The sequence below is a fragment of the Pelodiscus sinensis genome, chromosome 29, assembly GCF_052426305.1.
Source record: "Pelodiscus sinensis isolate ZL-2025 chromosome 29, ASM5242630v1, whole genome shotgun sequence".
Classification (NCBI taxonomy): Eukaryota; Metazoa; Chordata; order Testudines; family Trionychidae; genus Pelodiscus; species Pelodiscus sinensis.
In genome coordinates, this window is record NC_143080.1 from 725,001 (window position 1) to 743,321 (window position 18,321).

The 18,321-nt window shown below is 68.2% G+C and overlaps 1 protein-coding gene across 3 annotated transcripts in view; it reads right to left on the reverse strand.

The window, feature by feature from the left end:
* Positions 1 to 892: 892 nt before the first annotated feature.
* Positions 893 to 18,321, reverse strand: part of ITGA3 (integrin subunit alpha 3) — a 39,939-nt gene continuing 22,510 nt past the window's right edge. Inside the window, exons 10-26 of one of the 3 annotated variants that reach the window (XM_089773895.1) lie at positions 17,862 to 17,948; positions 17,637 to 17,704; positions 16,935 to 17,071; positions 16,399 to 16,545; positions 15,809 to 15,948; positions 15,479 to 15,626; positions 14,963 to 15,031; positions 14,632 to 14,711; positions 13,935 to 14,012; positions 12,987 to 13,089; positions 12,727 to 12,903; positions 9,735 to 9,848; positions 8,905 to 9,018; positions 8,229 to 8,327; positions 7,404 to 7,529; positions 4,337 to 4,483; positions 2,977 to 3,116 (exon numbers count right to left, since the gene is read on the reverse strand). In XM_089773895.1, the coding sequence (XP_089630021.1) occupies positions 4,373 to 4,483; positions 7,404 to 7,529; positions 8,229 to 8,327; positions 8,905 to 9,018; positions 9,735 to 9,848; positions 12,727 to 12,903; positions 12,987 to 13,089; positions 13,935 to 14,012; positions 14,632 to 14,711; positions 14,963 to 15,031; positions 15,479 to 15,626; positions 15,809 to 15,948; positions 16,399 to 16,545; positions 16,935 to 17,071; positions 17,637 to 17,704; positions 17,862 to 17,948 (1,798 nt within the window). In that variant the 3' untranslated portion in view covers positions 2,977 to 3,116; positions 4,337 to 4,372. Of the gene's footprint in view, positions 3,117 to 4,336; positions 4,484 to 7,403; positions 7,530 to 8,228; positions 8,328 to 8,904; positions 9,019 to 9,734; positions 9,849 to 12,726; positions 12,904 to 12,986; positions 13,090 to 13,934; positions 14,013 to 14,631; positions 14,712 to 14,962; positions 15,032 to 15,478; positions 15,627 to 15,808; positions 15,949 to 16,398; positions 16,546 to 16,934; positions 17,072 to 17,636; positions 17,705 to 17,861; positions 17,949 to 18,321 lie in introns of all 3 variants that reach the window. The other 2 variants (XM_075911687.2, XM_089773896.1) reach the window with 2 other exon arrangements.

Below are 18,321 nucleotides of genomic sequence, written 5' to 3' on the forward strand. Positions count from 1 at the left end.
AATAGACCTTTGCTCTGCCCCTCTGTGCCAGCCAGGCTAGCCCAGCCCCACAGCAGCAGTAACCGTGCACAGCCACTAGGGTCTCATAGCGAAGTACCGCAGCGCCCTCTGGTGGCCACAGACTGTCTGCTCCTGCAGATTCTCCAGTGCTCCAAAACAGTGTGTTATGGCTAATGGTACTGGGGTAGCAGCTAACAGCCGCCCCCCAGACCAGAACCCCTTGCGCTAGGCGCTGTATAAACACAGAGTGAAAAGCTGAGGGGGCAAAGCCAGCAGCCTATAGCTTAATTAGCTAGATTCTTCCTCTTGCTTTGCATCTCTACCCCCCCAGTCCACCCCCACAAAATGCTGCTTTCCTTTCTAGTTTTCAAACGGGCTAACGTCAGCCCTCCCATGGGCCACGTGCGGTTTCCTAGGATGCTGGTGAAGTGTCTGCCACAATTTGGCGGTAACAAATCCAAAGGGGGGTTCCTTATCGAGCTGGTTGGCTGATGACGGACCGTGGCATTCTCTGGATCCCAAGCTCGCCACCAACCCTCTTTGCTAGTGTCACCCCGCAGACCTTAGCCTGGGATGCAATTTCAAACGTAGATGTAAACTGTGCTCTGGCAGAAGTGAAAGAGGAATCAGAGCCACTGCTCTATTTATAGTCCAGGAGGTACTTGCTGAGGGAGGGCAGCGTGACCTAATGGTGAGGACCCTCACTGAGGACTAACCAGCTCCTAGCAATTCACCGTCCACTTCTGTAAAATGAGGCATGTGAAACTGACAGCCCTTGTGAGGCTCTGAGATCTGCGGGTGAGAAGCGCGACGTGAGGTTGGGACCCAGAGGGAGCGTCGGCGGTTCACCGCGTGGGGGGTAGCAGGAAGCTGGGCTGCAGGAAAAGGCATGTTACAAATCAGAGCAATTTTATTTGACGCCATCATAACTGCTCAAGCATATTCACATCCAGGCACAGTGACTCCAGACCTCCAGTACCATAGAAGAAACGAACTCCAGTGATCAACAGCAAAAACCACCCCCCCGTGCACACCTAATAATTTAACTCCCCAGCCGGGGGCACCGAGGGAGTGTGTCAGAGTGGGCAGGGCAGGAAACCATCATCCTTGCAGGTCCCTTTATTGTAAACCAGGGCGGTGCCCCCAATGAAAGCGCTGTGTGATGCCTGCAAGAATGCCCCCCAGCAAGAGTGCGCGAGTGGCTGGCGCCCAGGGAGCGCTGGGAACGGAACACTGCCTGCCAGCCAACAGCAGGGAAACTCAGCTGCATGGTTGGGATGGGACAGGGGGACCTGCTGAGGCCTGCAGCAAACCAAGGGCAGCACAGGGGGGCAGCAGAGGGCTGACAGGGGCAGGTCTCACAGCGACACGGCGGCAGGGTCTGGGGTAATCCGCACCCCCGGCCAGGCCAGGCCAGGTGCAGGGGTAGGCCCTGCGCTGCCCCCAGGAGACGGGGCCCAGCGGCTCCAGGCTTAGGCAGATCCAGCCACGAGGCTGCGGGCAGTGGGGAGGGGCGGAGGCTGGTGCTGCAAACGGCCGCGAGGTCCCCCCGACTCAGCACCTCCGTGGGCACGCAGAGCAGAGTCCGGCTTTCCTGTGGCGGCCCCGGCTTGGGGGTGGGGCTGGGTCGGCAGGGGAGGCCTAGTGCCCCACAGGGAGCAAGATCAGCCCCTGCTTTGGAAGTCTCCCGGCTGGGCTGGGCTGGGGCTTGCAGGGCCCAGGTCTGTGCCTCCGGAGGAGTCGGAAAGGGCCAGGCTGCGTGCGACCTGGGCACGGGGCTAGGTCTGTCACAACGCCCCGGCCGGAAAGGCCTTTTTCCTCCTCCTCGGAGAGCTGAGCTCCACTGAGTGTGTCGCTTTGGGGAGGGGAGCTCCTCCCCCACCATCCACCCTCCCCCAACCACAGGCACGGCTCTCCACCAGCCAGGCCCCGGCTGCAACCCGCGCCCCTCCCCCACCGGAGACAAGCCGGGAAGGGTACCAGTAGCTCTCACATAAACTCCAGTGGCAAAACATCCAGTGTCCAGGGCGGCGCAGGGGCCGTGAGGCGTTGCCTGGCTTCTTCCTCCTGGCAGGACAGGGGCCGCGTTCCGGGTCCTGGTGCCACTTTCCCCTTCTGTCAAGGGGCAGAACACCCGGGCGGGCCCGGCGTCGGCGTGTGCCAGGGAGACGCAGCGACCGTGAACGTGCATCAGACAGCACGTGGGCAGGGCCCGGCTTCCGTCATCACACGGGTGAATCGGTGCACGAGGAGCCATGTGTGCAGACGGATGGAGGGGCAGGGTGAGCATCCATGTGCAAAGAGTTAAAGCTGGGCACCGTGCACTAGTCACCCATGTGCAAGAACATGACAGTGAGGGGGTGTCACGTGGTCCTGACACAACTCATGCCAACGGGCTGTAGGAATCATGAGCCGTAGCAGCCGAGAGTGTGCGGGGACCTGACAGCACGAGAGATCATCTCCACATGCGTGTGTGCACGGTGAGGAGGCGGAGCTATGCTTTGTGTGCACAAGAGCACTGGGGAAGGTCCAGCTAAGTGTGCACAAGGATGTGGTAGAGACACCGTGGGGTTGTGCAAGATCACATGCTGTCGGTGCGCAAGGAGGCACTTTTCCGTACATGTGAGCATGACAGGAAGCGAGAGAGCCGGGGGGGCTGGGGCACACACAACGCACAGCAATTGTGCCCAGATAGACGAGATTGTGTCAATATGTGGGAAATAACCACTTTGTGCAAAACAAAAAGCTCCTCGTGTTCCCACTGGCAGGATCGTGTTGCACGGCTGCTCCCTGGCATGTGTAGTTCGCTCCCGTGCCACTCCGGAAAGTTCTGGGGCTGCAGGTTAACTTGCCGGCAGGGGCTGGTCCGTGGGCTACTTGCACACAGCAGCGACGTGCGCAGAGAGGCGAGCTGAGGAGACGCTGGCAGGACGACGGGGGCGGGGAGCGGGGGCTCAGTAGTACTTTTCTGACTCCTGCCAGTTTGTTACCCAGTGTTTCTTGTGCTTCCGGGGCAGGAAGCTGTCAGCAGGCTGGCATCGCTCCTCCTGGCGGATCCGCACAGCATGGTACTTGGGCATGATCCGGTAATAGCGGGTCCGCTTGAAGAAGTCGCACTGCAAGGAGTGGAGAGGAGGGGGTGGAGTTAGCGTCAAACTTTGGTGACCAGAGAAAGGGAGAAATCAGAGAAGAGACATCAGGGACAGAAATCAGAGAAACCTCCGAATAAAATGAGAGAGAAAATCAGAGATGAAAAGGAGAAAAGACCAAAGCAGAGAAAGAAAACAAAATCAGAAAAATAGAAACAAACGAAACAGGGCACAAACAAGAAGAGACAGGCGGACAGCCAGACAGCCGGACGCAGGAGACGCAGCTGCTGAGAGAAACACTTGGTCAGTGACGCTGGAAAGGGGGAGACAGACGTTAGCGTTAGTTAAACCGCAGCACAATAGGACAGACGGACAGACAGATGGAAGTCGGCGTGCGTGGAGCTGCTGGTTCTCCTTCCTGTCTGCAGTTCTACCCCTGGGGAGCAATGTTCCCTCATTTTTCCATCCATGTGCAGAATACATTTTGTTCCGTGCACCGAGACATGTGCAAAAGTGCACCACCCACAGGAACACAGGCTGCTGGCTGTGGGCACTCCGCTGATCAGCTGGGCGGCATGTGAAGCTCTCCTGGGCGCCGCCCAAGCGCTCAGCTCCCAAGCAGCGCTGCTGGGCAGTTAGTGGGCAGACCTGGGGGCTGTTTGGTCCTTCGTGGGGCGATCCAGTTTACCTCGTTCTGCATCAGCGCCCCTCTAGTGTCCCGGCCCATTGCTCTACCTGTCAAAGGGGCTCCTCTGACTGCCCACGGGTGCAGCTGTCTCCAGCGCCAGGCTCAGCCCATGCCACTGCGCACATGAGGAGCAGTGATGTGTCAGGCACAAGCATCCCTAATGCAGCCGTGCACAGAGTGCAAACAGTCGCACGCTGCCACAGACCGACCGCGCCTCTCCCTCCTCCAGTGTCTGCCGCTGTATCCCCTGGGCACCCTCCTCTTTCGCCCCGGGGGGCTTCTACTGCAGGGTGCTAAGGGCAGACCCTGAGCTAGCCAAGAAACACCCCCGGGCTGCCCCGGAGCTGGGGGAGCCAGGGAAAAGCAGAGGGCGGTTCGCCCTTAGGGGAGTGTCCACTGAAGTGCCACCCAATGATCTGTTCCCTGAGCACACAGAGGACCCGGCGGGCCCCTTGGCGGAGAGATGCAGCCCAGGCAGAGAAGGGGGGCAGGGGAAGGCGTGAGAGACAGGGAGGGAGAAGCCAACACCCCACAGGCCCCTCCCTGCCCCGGTCATTACCCAGAGGATGGAGTGGGCTCTCAGGGCAAAGGGGAGCTAGTAGTCGTCGGTCAGCCGCTCCGTTTCAGACGGCTGGATCTTCATCTCCGCTTTCTGGCCCTTGGCCTCGTACATGGCGCGCGTGCTCGCCCTCCGGAAGAAGCCGCACTGCGAGGAAGCAGGTGACACGGGTCAGGGGCGATGGGGGGCCCCGGGGGAGGAAATGCTCCAGCCCAGAGGTGGCTGCTTGTCCGTGGCCGAGGGGCTGATCTCTGTGCGTATCCATGTACAGAAGGCGCCGGGCGGGGGTGGGCTAGGGACGTGGCGGTACTTCCCAATCAGCTGGGCCATTTTGGCTTCCTAAAAACTGCTTGGCTCCCCACATCCCGCCCTGTCGCGGGGCTTGAGCTCCCGTTCGCTCCTGCCCGCCTAGGGGCAGAGCTGCAGCCGTCCGGATCCTACTCCGGATCACACACCCCACTTCAGGTCCTGCTGTGGAACTAGAGGGGAAAAACCCTCCTGACCCTCGGATCCCCAGGGGGCGCTTGCTGGCTTGGAAGGGGTCCTCCCCAGGGCCCCCTCTGCAGCATCTGGAGCAGCCCAGTGAGTGGAGGCAAAGGCGGCTCTGGGTCTGGTGGATGAGGCAGAGCGGCCGTGGACTGCTCTCCTTTCCACCCAAGGGCCGTCCCGCCGCCCAGGGCTCAGTGGACGCGGCCACACCCCGAGCATCCCTGGGGCATGGACGTGGCCGGCCACAGGGCTGGGCGGAGCAGGGGCAGCAGGTCTGCCAACCCTTTGCCACTGAAGGGTTCCCCGAGTCGGGGGGATACGTGGGGGTCCCAGCTCCTCTAGGATCGGGGCCGCTATCTCGGGAGGCGATCCGCCCTGGGCGCGGGTCCCCGGGAGAGGAGGACACAGAGCCACGTGAGGCTTCGGCGGCCGAGTCGCTTGCCAGGGCAGAACCGTACTGGGCCACGAAAGCCGGAACTGCAGCCGAGCCAGCCCCGGGTATTTCCACAGCTCCTCCAGTCAGGGGCTCGCCGCGTCACCGCTCCATACGCACCCGGCGAGCCCCGGACAGCCCCAAACCTGCAGGTGGCTAAACTCGGCCACGCTGAGGCTGGGCCACGGACGAGACAGCTCCGAGGAAGAGCGGAGGGGCTGCTCCTGGTGGCTCAGTGGGGGCGCTGTTCCCCCCGAGCCTTGCCCGGTAGGGGGGGCGCTGTTCCCCCCCCGAGCCTAGCCCGGTGGGGGGGGGCGCTGTTCTCCCCCCCGAGCCTAGCCCAGTAGGGGGGGCGCTGTTCCCCCGAGCCTTGCCTGGTAGGGGGGGGCGCTGTTCCCCCCGAGCCTTGCCCGGTAGGGGGGGGCGCTGTTCCCCCCGAGCCTTGCCCGGTAGGGGGGGCGCTGTTCCCCCCGAGCCTTGCCCGGTAGGGGGGGCGCTGTTCCGCCCGAGCCTTGCCCGGTAGGGGGGGCGCTGTTCTCCCCGAGCCTTGCCCGGTAGGGGGGGCGCTGTTCCCCCCGAGCCTTGCCCGGTAGGGGGGGGCGCTGTTCTCCCCGAGCCTTGCCCGGTAGGGGGGCGCTGTTCCCCCCGAGCCTTGCCCGGTAGGGGGGGCGCTGTTCCCCCCGAGCCTTGCCCGGTAGGGGGGGCGCTGTTCCGCCCGAGCCTTGCCCGGTAGGGGGGGCGCTGTTCCCCCCGAGCCTTGCCCGGTAGGGGGGGCGCTGTTCCGCCCGAGCCTTGCCCGGTAGGGGGGGGCGCTGTTCTCCCCCCCGAGCCTAGCCCGGTAGGGGGGCGCTGTTCCCCCCGAGCCTTGCCCGGTAGGGGGGGGCGCTGTTCCCCCCGAGCCTTGCCCGGTAGGGGGGGCGCTGTTCCCCCCGAGCCTTGCCCGGTAGGGGGGGCGCTGTTCCGCCCGAGCCTTGCCCGGTAGGGGGGGCGCTGTTCCCCCCGAGCCTTGCCCGGTAGGGGGGGCGCTGTTCCGCCCGAGCCTTGCCCGGTAGGGGGGGCGCTGTTCCGCCCGAGCCTTGCCCGGTAGGGGGGGGCGCTGTTCCGCCCGAGCCTTGCCCGGTAGGGGGGGCGCTGTTCTCCCCGAGCCTTGCCCGGTAGGGGGGGCGCTGTTCCCCCCGAGCCTTGCCCGGTAGGGGGGGGGCGCTGTTCTCCCCAAGCCTTGCCCGGTAGGGGGGGGGCGCTGTTCCCCCCGAGCCTTGCCCGGTAGGGGGGGCGCTGTTCCCCCCGAGCCTTGCCCGGTAGGGGGGGCGCTGTTCCGCCCGAGCCTTGCCCGGTAGGGGGGGGCGCTGTTCTCCCCGAGCCTTGCCCGGTAGGGGGGCGCTGTTCCCCCCGAGCCTTGCCCGGTAGGGGGGGGGCGCTGTTCCCCCGAGCCTTGCCCGGTAGGGGGGGCGCTGTTCCCCCCGAGCCTTGCCCGGTAGGGGGGGGGCGCTGTTCCCCCCGAGCCTTGCCCGGTAGGGGGGGGGCGCTGTTCCCCCCGAGCCTTGCCCGGTAGGGGGGGGGCGCTGTTCCCCCCGAGCCTTGCCCGGTAGGGGGCGCTGTTCCGCCCGAGTCTGCCCTGGCATGAAGCGGGGGCCCTGACTATTAGCCATTCCAGACTGTTGAATTCGGGCGCTACCCCCATTCCAGCTGTGGCCGTCACAGCCAGTCTCCCTCAATCCCCGTGATACGCTCGTGCAGCCCCTCTGCCAGCCTCGCTGCGTGTTCAACAGCGGCCGCCGGCCGGCCCAGAGGTGGCTGATCTCTGCGGCAGGGGAAGAGAACTCTGGGTGGAGTCTGCAAAGGACGTGGGGGCCCTTCACCGTGAAAGGCTGTGGGGTCGCCAGCCCGGCCTCAGCCTCCCTGGGCTGGGAAGCTCCGAGACGAGGCTTTGGGAAGGGCCCTCGTGGGGCAGAAAGCGGGGCGGTCGAAATGCAGCTCAGATTTCCTCTCCAGGTCGCAGGGCGCACGATCCCCCCGTGTCTCGAGCACGCCGGGCCTCAGCGCTGCCCTCCGCAGCCCCCACGCCCTCCCCACCGCTCCTGTCCCCGGCTAGCCGGAGGGCAGGGGTCCCTCGGCCCTGCCCTCTGCGCCAAGCAGCCCCCTCACCTTCCACAGCAGCAGGATGATCAGGCCCAGCAGCAGCAGCCCTGCCCCCACCGCCACCAGCACCAGCCACAGCTCGATCTCCGCCGGCTGCTCCTCCACCAGCTCCGAGTCGATGTCCACGAAGAACTGGGAGCCAAATGCAGTGAACAGGGAGGATTGGACGACTGAGCACCTGGCTGGGAGCCCCCTCGCCAGCAGGGGGTGCTGCAGAGGTGGGGCAGGAGCTCCGGCTGATTGGAGGGGAAGATCCCAGCTACTCCAGGCCCAGCCAATCCCAGCAGGAGGCGCAGTGGGAAGGGGCAGGAGCTCCGGCTGATTGGAGGGGAAGATCCCAGCTACTCCAGGCCCAGCCAATCCCAGCAAGAGGCGCAGTGGGGAGGGGCAGGAGCTCCGGCTGATTGGAGGGGAAGATCCCACCTACTCCAGTCCCAGCCAATCCCAGCAGGAGGCGCAGTGGGGAGGGGCAGGAGCTCTGGCTGATTGGAGGGGAAGATCCCAGCTACTCCAGGCCCAGCCAATCCCAGCAGGAGGCGCAGTGGGGAGGGGCAGGAGCTCCGGCTGATTGGAGGGGAAGATCCCAGCTACTCCAGGCCCAGCCAATCCCAGCAGGAGGCGCAGTGGGGAGGGGCAGGAGCTCTGGCTGATTGGAGGGGAAGATCCCAGCTACTCCAGGCCCAGCCAATCCCAGCAGGAGGCGCAGTGGGGAGGGGCAGGAGCTCTGGCTGATTGGAGGGGAAGATCCCAGCTACTCCAGGCCCAGCCAATCCCAGCAGGAGGCGCAAACACGCCTGCACCCAGGGAAGGCAGCAGTCCAGGCCGACTCACCCGCACCGTGTGGTTCTTCATGCTGATGGTGGGAACGTGTGTCTTGAGGAACAGGGTTGCCTGCCCATCCACCTTGACACGGTCGAAGTCGCGGAACTCCTGTGCAGCCGGGGGTGAAACGGGGCGGCTGTTAGCCTCAGCCAGAAGTGAATCTCTGTTTTAACTCGCCCCCCCCCCGCACCCGGCCTTCACCCCCACACTGGCCCTGCGGGATCCGCACCGTCCATGGAGCAGCTCCTGCCCGGCCAAACTTCCCCCGGGGCCAGCCCCAGGCAAGAGGCGAACTTGCCCCTGGTGGCTCATTCTGCCCTGGGCCCCGCTACGGAGCTTGTCGGGAGGGGGACGAGCCAGGCCAGCTGGCGGATGGGATGGAGGGATGGCCACTGCCACGAGGAACCCAGCTGAGACCTTCCAACTCATTGCTCAAGCCCAGACATCTGAGGGTCTGTCCCCCTTCCAATCACGCGTTCGCGCTCTCTGGCTGCTCCCGCCCACGCCGATGGCCGAGCCCTCTCGGAACCTCGCGAAAGGCTCCACGTGCGCCTCGTGGCAGCGCGTCCCCCACACACGGGGCTTCGTGTGAATCCGCATTTCATGGGCTTTCAGTAGCTCAGCACTGATCCCCTCCCCCGCTGGTAAAAGCCACCCTCCCAGAGCAGCCGCGGGCAGCACTGACCTCGATGAAGGTGCTGTTCCACACCCGCGCCCGGATGCTGATGGTCGTTATGTGCCTGGAGTCCTGGATGGGGCATTCGAACCAGATGCAGCGGGACGTCCCCTTGGAGCAGCTCTGGGGCAGGAAACAAAGAAGCTGGCGGGTTAGCGGGCGGGTCCAGAGAGGAAGGGGAAGGGGCCAGCCAGCCATGTCCCCTCAAGGCCGGGTGAGGACCCCGCCAGGGGGAGACCCTGAAACGAACCCTCAGTTCTTGGTGGTTTTGTCCCAACCACACACGCCGAACATCGGTCAGTTACAGGCCTGGTCAGCTGAGACCCTTTGACACCACATCCCTGTAACCCACCAACTGGCCCTGAGACACAACTGCCCTCTGGTGGGCACAATCGGAACTACTTAGCCACGTGTCATAGGCCTCACACCGCCACGAGCTGGCAGAGATTCCCCAGAGATCTTGGGCAGGCGGAGCTGGGCTCTCGCCCCGTCATTGCCTCGAGCTGGGGTGCGTGAGGGACGTGCTCCAGACGGCGCTTCCTGCTTGTGCGGCCACTCAGGAGAGACCCGATGCCACCCCGCTGATCAGCAGAGCGCCTCCAGCTGGGCTTCGCGTCTCCTGGCGGTGCACATTCACACCTGCCCCGGTGCATCCACAATTATTTCGCACGTGGGTGGGAAACATCCTCCCACGGGTGAGAAACATCCTCCCACGGATGAAAGGACTCGAGGGAACACTGGCTGCAGACTGTGCTGGGGATGCAGCAAGCAGGTCGCTGCCCCTGCGAGGCCACCGGGGGCCCCAGCCCTGTGGGGCAGCGCACGAGAACAGCCCTTACCAGCAGAGTCTCCGACATGGCTTTCTTGGAGGTGGCCAGGGTGACGGGGGCATCGGCCGGCAGCTCCGCCTCCAGGTCACGCTTCTGCCGGCTGGAGGAGCCACCGTCCAGGAACTGGAAGGGAACAGAGCCGGTTACGCTCCAGGGTCTGCGCCAAAGATCCCTCTAAGCTGCGTGGCTGCACAGCTCTACCCTGAGCCCCAAGCAGAGGTTCAAAGCTCCCCATGGGCAGGGAGATCAGCTGATCGGCGAGGATGGGGCCTCTGTGAACAGCTGAATGCTGCCTGCTGCATGCTGGAGGGAGAGACAATCAGCCACGACAGGCAGGGAGCGAGTGGCTGGGAGGGCGGAAGGAATTGGTTTGGGGGAAAGTCCCGTCTGCCGAGGGAGAGAGAGGGGGGCAGAAACCCGGAATACGCTTCAGTCCTCCTGGGCTGGGGAGGGGAGGTAAAGGGGCTGACTGCATGGGCTAGACGAGGGAAAGAGGGAGTGACTGAGCAGGGAGGGAAGGCAGGGGACAGTTCGTTTGTGGTGTCTGACTCACTGCAGCCCTCGGTTGGGCTGGGTTGGGGGGGGGCAGGGCCGGACTCACAGTGAGGTTGAGGGGGTTGACGACGTGGCCCGGAGGGAGGGTAAAGGGGGGAGCAGGGCCAGGGGGTTGGGGGAGGGAGCAGGGCCGGGGGGGAGCAGGCAGGGGGGCAGGGCCGGGGGGGCGGGGAGGGGAGCAGGGCCAGGAGGGTTGGGGGAGGGAGAGGGCCGGGGGGGAGGGCAGGGGCGGGGAGGGGGAGCAGGGCTGGGGAGGGGCAGAGCTGAGCTCACAGGGAGGGGGTGAGGGGGGGGGGGAGCGGTAGAGGGGGGAGCAGGGAGGGGGAGCAGGGCGGGGGGCAGGGCCGGACTCACGGTGAGGTTGAGGGGGTTGACGATGTGGCCGGGGGGAGGGTAAGGGGGGGGCGGTAGAGGGGGGAGCAGGGCGGGGGGCAGGGCCGGACTCACGGTGAGGTTGAGGGGGTTGACGACGTGGCCGGGGGGAGGGTAAGGGGGGCGGTAGAGGGGGGAGCGGGGCGGGGGGGCAGGGCGGACTCACGGTGAGGTTGAGGGGGTTGACGACGTGGCCGGGGGGGGGGGCGGTAGAGGGGGGAGCAGGGCGGGGGGCAGGGCCGGACTCACGGTGAGGTTGAGGGGGTTGAAGACGTGGCCGGGGGGAGGGTAAGGGGGGGGCGGTAGAGGGGGGAGCAGGGCGGGGGACAGGGCCGGACTCACGGTGAGGTTGAGGGGGTTGATGACGTGGCCGGGGGAGGGTAGGGGGGGGCGGTAGAGGGGGGAGCAGGGCGGGGGGGCAGGGCTGAACTCACGGTGAGGTTGAGGGGGTTGACGACGTGGCCGGGGGGGGGCGGTAGAGGGGGGAGCAGGGTGGGGGGCAGGGCCGGACTCACGGTGAGGTTGAGGGGGTTGACGACGTGGCCGGGGGGAGGGTAAGGGGGGGGCGGTAGAGGGGGGAGCAGGGCCGGACTCACGGTGAGGTTGAGGGGGTTGACGACGTGGCCGGGGGAGGGGGGGGGGCGGTAGAGGGGGGAGCGGGGCGGAGGGGCAGGGCGGACTCACGGTGAGGTTGAGGGGGTTGACGACGTGGCCGGGGGGGGCGGTAGAGGGGGGAGCAGGGCGGGGGGGCAGGGCCGGACTCACGGTGAGGTTGAGGGGGTTGAAGACGTGGCCGGGGGGAGGGTAAGGGGGGGGCGGTAGAGGGGGGAGCAGGGCGGGGGGGAGGGCCGGGGGGGGGGGGGGGGGCGGTAGAGGGGGGAGCAGGGCGGGGGGGCAGGGCCGGACTCACGGTGAGGTTGAGGGGGTTGACGACGTGGCCGGGGGGAGGGTGGGGGGGGCGGTAGAGGGGGGAGCAGGGCGGGGGGGCAGGGCGGACTCACGGTGAGGTTGAGGGGGTTGACGACGTGGCCGGGGGGAGGGGGGGAGCTGGGGGGGGGCGGTAGAGGGGGGAGCAGGGCGGGGGGCAGGGCCGGACTCACGGTGAGGTTGAGGGGGTTGACGACGTGGCCGGGGGGAGGGTAAGGGGGGGCGGTAGAGGGGGGAGCAGGGCGGGGGGCAGGGCCGGACTCACGGTGAGGTTGAGGGGGTTGACGACGTGGCCGGGGGGTGGCTCGGGGGGGCGGTAGAGGGGGGAGCAGGGCGGGGGGCAGGGCCGGACTCACGGTGAGGTTGAGGGGGTTGACGACGTGGCCGGGGGGAGGCTGGGGGGGGCGGTAGAGGGGGGGCAGGGCGGATTCACGGTGAGGTTGAGGGGGTTGACGACGTGGCCGGGGAGGGTAAGGGGGGGGGGCGGTAGAGGGGGGAGCAGGGCGGGGGACAGGGCCGGACTCACGGTGAGGTTGAGGGGGTTGACAACGTGGCCGGGGGGGCGGTAGAGGGGGGAGCAGGGCGGGGGGGCAGGGCAGACTCACGGTGAGGTTGAGGGGGTTGACGACGTGGCCGGGGGAGGGTAAGGGGGGGGCGGTAGAGGGGGGAGCAGGGCGGGGGACAGGGCCGGACTCACGGTGAGGTTGAGGGGGTTGACGACGTGGCCGGGGGGAGGCTAGGGGGGGCGGTAGAGGGGGGAGCAGGGCGGGGGGCAGGGCCGGACTCACGGTGAGGTTGAGGGGGTTGACGACGTGGCCGGGGGGAGGGTAAGGGGGGGGCGGTAGAGGGGGGAGCAGGGCGGGGGGCAGGGACGGACTCACGGTGAGGTTGAGGGGGTTGACGACGTGGCCGGGGGGAGGGTAAGGGGGGGGCGGTAGAGGGGGGAGCAGGGCGGGGGGCAGGGCCGGACTCACGGTGAGGTTGAGGGGGTTGACGACGTGGCCGGGGGGAGGGTAAGGGGGGGGCGGTAGAGGGGGGAGCAGGGCGGGGGGGCAGGGCCGGACTCACGGTGAGGTTGAGGGGGTTGACGACGTGGCCGGGGGAGGGCGGGAGGGGGGAGCAGGGCGGGGGGCAGGGCCGGACTCACGGTGAGGTTGAGGGGGTTGACGACGTGGCCGGGGGGCCGGCAGCGCCCGCTGCGGTTGCCGCTCACGAGGATCTCCGTGGGGTAGAGCAGCCACTTGCCGTTGGGGATCTCGTAGGGCCACTGGAAGCCCAGGACGACGGTGCCCAGCGATCCCAGGGACTCCCCCTTGGTGTTCACCTGCAAGGCAGAGCCCCGTTGGGACGCGGGCGCCACCTCCCTCCCCGGCCCCGCCCGCCCTTCCCCCGCGGGAGCCTCCCTACCTGGAAATCGAACCTGACCGGGCTCCCCACGTCCTCCTCGCCCCTCATGGCCGACTCCCCCATCACCTTCCCGCTGAAGGACGTCTGGAGCAGCAGGGACGTCCTGCCGGGGGAAAGCAGCGGGCATCAGCGGGGGAGGCAGAGCAGCCGGGGGAGGGGATGTGGGGCCGGAGAAGGGGGCACGGGATGGGCAGGGGACACAGGCAGGGGTGTGTCGCTGGGCTCAGCACACACTAGGTGCAGGGCTGGGCGTGGGGGGTCCGAGGAGGCTGAGAGAGGCCACGTGGCCCGCGGTGGGCGTGGGGGTCCGGGCAGGGTGGGAGAGGCCACGTGGCCCGCGGTGGGCGTGGGGGGTCCAGGCAGGGTGGGAGAGGCCACGTGGCCCGCGGTGGGCGTGGGGGGTCCGGGCAGGGTGGGAGAGGCCACGTGGCCCGCGGTGGGCGTGGGGGGTCCGGGCAGGGTGGGAGAGGCCACGTGGCCCGCGGTGGGCGTGGGGGTCCGGGCAGGGTGGGAGAGGCCACGTGGCCCGTGGTGGGCGTGGGGGGTCCGGGCAGGGTGGGAGAGGCCACGTGGCCCGCGGTGGGCGTGGGGGGTCCAGGCAGGGTGGGAGAGGCCACATGGCCCGCGGTGGGCGTGGGGGGTCCGGGCAGGGTGGGAGAGGCCACGTGGCCCGCGGTGGGCGTGGGGGGTCCGGGCAGGGTGGGAGAGGCCACGTGGCCTGTGCTGGGTGTGGGCTAGCGGGGAGCAGTGGCTGGGGGTACACCCCCAACCAGGGACTATCTATCACCCCCCACCCGGTATAGGACCCGCACTCCTGCACCAGGCCGCCCGGCCCTACACAGCCCCGACCCCGCCGGGCTCCTCCCAGGACACCAGCCCGAGCAGGCTGAGCCGTGGGGCCCGGCCCCCCGTCCACGTTCAAGGAGCCGTGCGCCCGGCGATACGCACATGCTGAGAGAGGCCTGGACGGTGTAGTCCACGAGCAGCGCCGCCCACACCGGCTGCAGGTCCTCCTGGGTGCTCTGCCTGCGGGGACAGGGAGACGGCTCGGCCCCGCACAGACACACGGACCCTCTGCCCTGGCCCAGGCTGAGCCCAGAGGGGTGCTGGGGGCTCCGTGCAGCGCAGGGGCGGGGGCACCGCAGGGGCTCTCCAAGCGGGTTCTGACCCTTGCGCTCGTTAAACCTGCGGCATTTCCGGCTGCCCCCGTCCTGGCGCTGCCCGCGGGGCCTTGGGTGGAGATTCGGAAAAGCTGTTTCCCTGGGAGGGGGGGACGCGCCGGGGGGAATCTCCGTCCCTGGAGAGTCCAGACCTGACAGAGCCCCGGCTGGGATGCTGAGTCGGGGCTGGTCCTGCTTTGGGCCAGGGCTGGACTCCAGGACTGCATGGCCTCTGCCCGCCCCGGGGCTTTATGATCCGCTTTCCTTTCCGGGACCGTTGCCTGACGTTGCTGTGCACTGTCACTTCGCTGCCACGTTCCGCCCCAGAGGTGGCTGCCTTTTTGCCGCAGCAAAGCCAGCCCTGAGCATCGTCGGCAAAGCCCCGCACGGGAGGGGCGGGGGGTGGGCCCTTCACGCTGGAGAGGCCTGGCCTGGCTTCCCGGCTGGGTCTCCCCCACCCCCCTCCCAGCCCCACGGGGACTCACGTGGAGAGCTGGAGCTGAGCGCTGACCTCCCGGGTGTCCAGCGTGATGCCGATGGCTTCGAAGGTGACGACCAGCTCCGCCTGGGACGAGGGACAGAGCAGGGGGCTGGTGCGGCTGAGCCTGGCATGGGGTTTGCCCCCCAAGACCCCAGCCACAGCCTGGCCCAGCCTCTGAGGTGGGGGAAGGGCAGATCTCACTGGATCGCCAGTGGGCGCCCCCGGGCAGCTCGGACCCTGGTGCCCACAGGCCGCCCTGCTTGGCTGTGCCCCGCTCCCTCCCCCCTCGGGACCCTGCCCTCCGAGCCGGGCGTGTGGGGCCGGGCGCTGCTCACCCTCTGGTTCCTCTTGAAGGGGTTTCCCAGGTCACACAGCACCGTCTCCCCAAAGGTGCAGGCGCCGCTCTGTGGGGGAGGGGTCACCGTCAGCTTGCCCCCGGGCCCATCCCCCGAGAGACCCCCCCCTCCCGCCCAGCCCAGCCCCCGCAGCCGCCCACCTCCACCCCTCGTCCCTCGATACCTGCCGCCCCCAGGGGCCCCGGCAGCAGAGCAAAGGCAGCCCCACATCCCGCCCCCACGCTGGCGGTTGGGCTCCAGGCTGCCCCCCACTGTGGGGGCACAGGCCTGTCGCCTGGGAGCCCCTTACGGGCCCTGTCGGGGCATGGCACCCCCAGCGGCGATGGGGGGCAAGAGCATCCCAGCCGCCCGCCGCCCAGGCTTTCAACGGGCAGAGCCTGCCCTGGGACTCGCACAGACGGACAGACGGACAGGGGGTCCTCCACCCGCAGGGCTGGGGGGCCGCTGGCCACCTCCCCGCCCGACTCTCCCCGGATGCGGGTGGGGGGCGCTTACGGGCCGGACGGAGGAGGGCAGGAGCACGGGGGGCACGGTGATGTTGAGCAGGGCCTCGTGGGCGTCCTCGCCGTCGTTGGTGATGTTGATGCTGAGGTGCAGCTTCCGGACGTCCCGGCTGTACTGCAGCACCTGGGTCCCCTTCAGCCTGCGCGGGGGAACAGGGCTCAGCGTGGGCGGCCCCGGCCCCCACCCCAGGGGGCAGCAGCCACGCAGGCGGGGGTGACCGGCCCCATGCAAGAGGGGAACCCGGGGCCACACAGGAACCCCTTTGCCCCCCGCGGGAGGGCCCACAGGGATCCCCGAGCAGGCGGCTCTGCCGACGCTCACCGGGGCAGCGGCTGGTTCTGCTCGCCGACGAAGGCGCATTGCAGCTGCAGGTTGCTGGTGCACGTGTTGTCCAGGCCGCACTCCTTCTGGAAGTTAATCTGACAAGGGCAGGGGTCACTCCCTGGCCTGTGCCCCGGGAGCTGAGGGAGGTGCTCCGTCAGCCAGGAGCAGCAGTAGGCCGTTATCCAGCAGCTCTCCGGGAGCTAGTGAAACCTCCCTACCGCAGGGCGAGGCCTCGGGATGCTGGAGCAGCTGACGCCTCCCTCCCGGCGGCAGGGGAACATCGTTAAGAGTGAAATCCAGCCCCTTGCTCCGGTCCAGCCCCCGCTGAGGTCAAGAGCAAAGCCCCCGGCTGCAGAGCCAGCTGGGGCGCGGGGAGGCAGCCGGGCCCCCGGGCTTGGGGCCAGCAGCAGAGCCCCCTCCCCCCGCCGGGGAGCCCATGTCAGCGCCAGCAATGGGACCCAGGAGCCCCTGCTCAGCCCCTGTTCCAACAAGCTTCTCCGCCCCACAGCCTGCCAGTCCGGAGCCCTGGCCAGCCCGCCCCCCTCCGCCCGGCCCGGCCCCCTTCGCGGGCGCTCGGGGTGACCCACCTCGGTGCTGTCGTCCTGGGGCTGATCCTCGTTCAGGACGGGGAAGGCGTCGAGGGAGCGGGGCCCCAGCTGGAAGGGCCTGGGCCTCTCCTCCAGGGAGTAGTTCATGTGCAGCGTGACGGGGCGCAGCTTGTCCCGGACGTTCTCCTGCAGCGGGACGGCGGGTCGCATGGCTGGCGAGAACCCGCCCAGACCAGAGCCGGCTCCCTGCGGCTGCCAGAGCCTCCCCCCTCCCCAGAGCCCCCAGCCCCACGGGGCAGCCAGCCCTGGGGACTCAGCTGTCTGTCACCTGCTGCAGCACCAGGGACCCTGCGGCCGCCACGCCCCCTCCCGCGCTCCCGGCCACCACCCCCTTCCCTCCCCACCCCCCCGCCCGCCTCCCTCGCTCCCGGCCACCACCCCCTTCCCTCCCCGCCCCCCCCCCCCGCCTCCCTCGCTCCCGGCTACCACCCCCTTCCCTCCCCCCCCCCCCCGCCCGTCTCCCTCGCTCCCGGCCACCACCCCCTCCACCCCCAGCTGCACTGCCCTCTGCTCACCAGCAGGAGGAGCTGCAGGTCCTGGCACTTGGTGTCGGGCATGGGGAAGGTGCCTTTGTAAACAGCCGAGTGCGACCCGGCGAACCTCACCCGTGCCGGGCGCCGGTCCCGGTCGGCCTCCAGGGTGTACAGCAGGGCTGGGGACAGCCGGGGGAGAACCCGCTCAGAGACCTGCCCCCATGCACGCCCCACACACACAAACACCCCAGTGCACGTGCACCACTGCAGCTCGTGCACCCACACACACGCACCCCAACAGCACCCGACACCACCACGTGCACCATTACAAATACACGTCCACATGTGTAACACACACGCACCGCTGAACACGCCCTCACCACCGCGCGCGCACCCCACCGCATGCATCCGCACACTAGTGCTCGTGCATGGACACACCCACCTCTGCACACAAGGGAGTCACCCGCTGCTGCTGCAGCATCCGCCCCCCAGCCTAAGTTCAGTGCGGTTTGAGGCAGCCTCCTGGATCCCCGAACCTCCCCCCACTTGCCTTCACCCCTGCATCTTGCCCCCCCCATTGCTCACACTGGACCTGTGCACACACAGCCCACTACTCCCGTCGCTTCTCGCTCGGTGCACGTGGGTGCACACGCATGTGTACATGCACACGCACACACGCACACACACACACGCACACACACACGCACACACACACGCACGCCCCTCCCTCTCCAGCTCACTCACTGATTCGCTCCTTGTAGGCGGGGTCCCCGGCGCTCTGGTTGTAGGCGAAGCAGATCTGCACCTGGATGCTGGGGTGGGGGGCAGAGGAGGCCGGGGTGAGAGGCAGCCGGGAGGGGCAGGACCGGCAGCAGGGCCCGTTCGCCCTGCTGGCTCGTCCTCGCCGTGCTCGGCGGAGCGGGCGCCCCCAGGGGCCCAGCCAGTCGGGGGGGATGGGGGGGGCCTTACCAGGAGCTTGGGGTGCACTTGGCCGGGTCCACCACGCTGGGGCTCACCGTGAGGGTTTTGTTCAAGATGTTGATCACAGGCCGAGCTCTGGGCAGGCGGAGAGAGGGGAGAGATCAGCCAAGCCACCTCTGCCCGCCAGCGCCAGGGCCTGCCTGGCCCCTCGCAGCTCCCCAACGGGGGGAGGTCTGGGGGCCCGTGGAGGGTTTGGGGGCGGTTAGGAGCAGCCTCTGCCCCCTGCTCTAGGCCAGGGGCTGGGCTGCTCTCTCATCACCCCGCTCTCGGCTCCCCAGGCAGGGTCCTGCGCAGCGCAGGGGGCACAGGGCAGGGCACTCAGGGCCTCTCGCCTGGTTCCAGGCGGCCCCAGACGCCCGCTGCCTGCTCAGGGTCCCCAGCCTGGCCCCGGCAGCACTGACGGCTGAATGGGCCCAGGAGAGGAGACGCCCCCTCGTGCCTGTAGGGG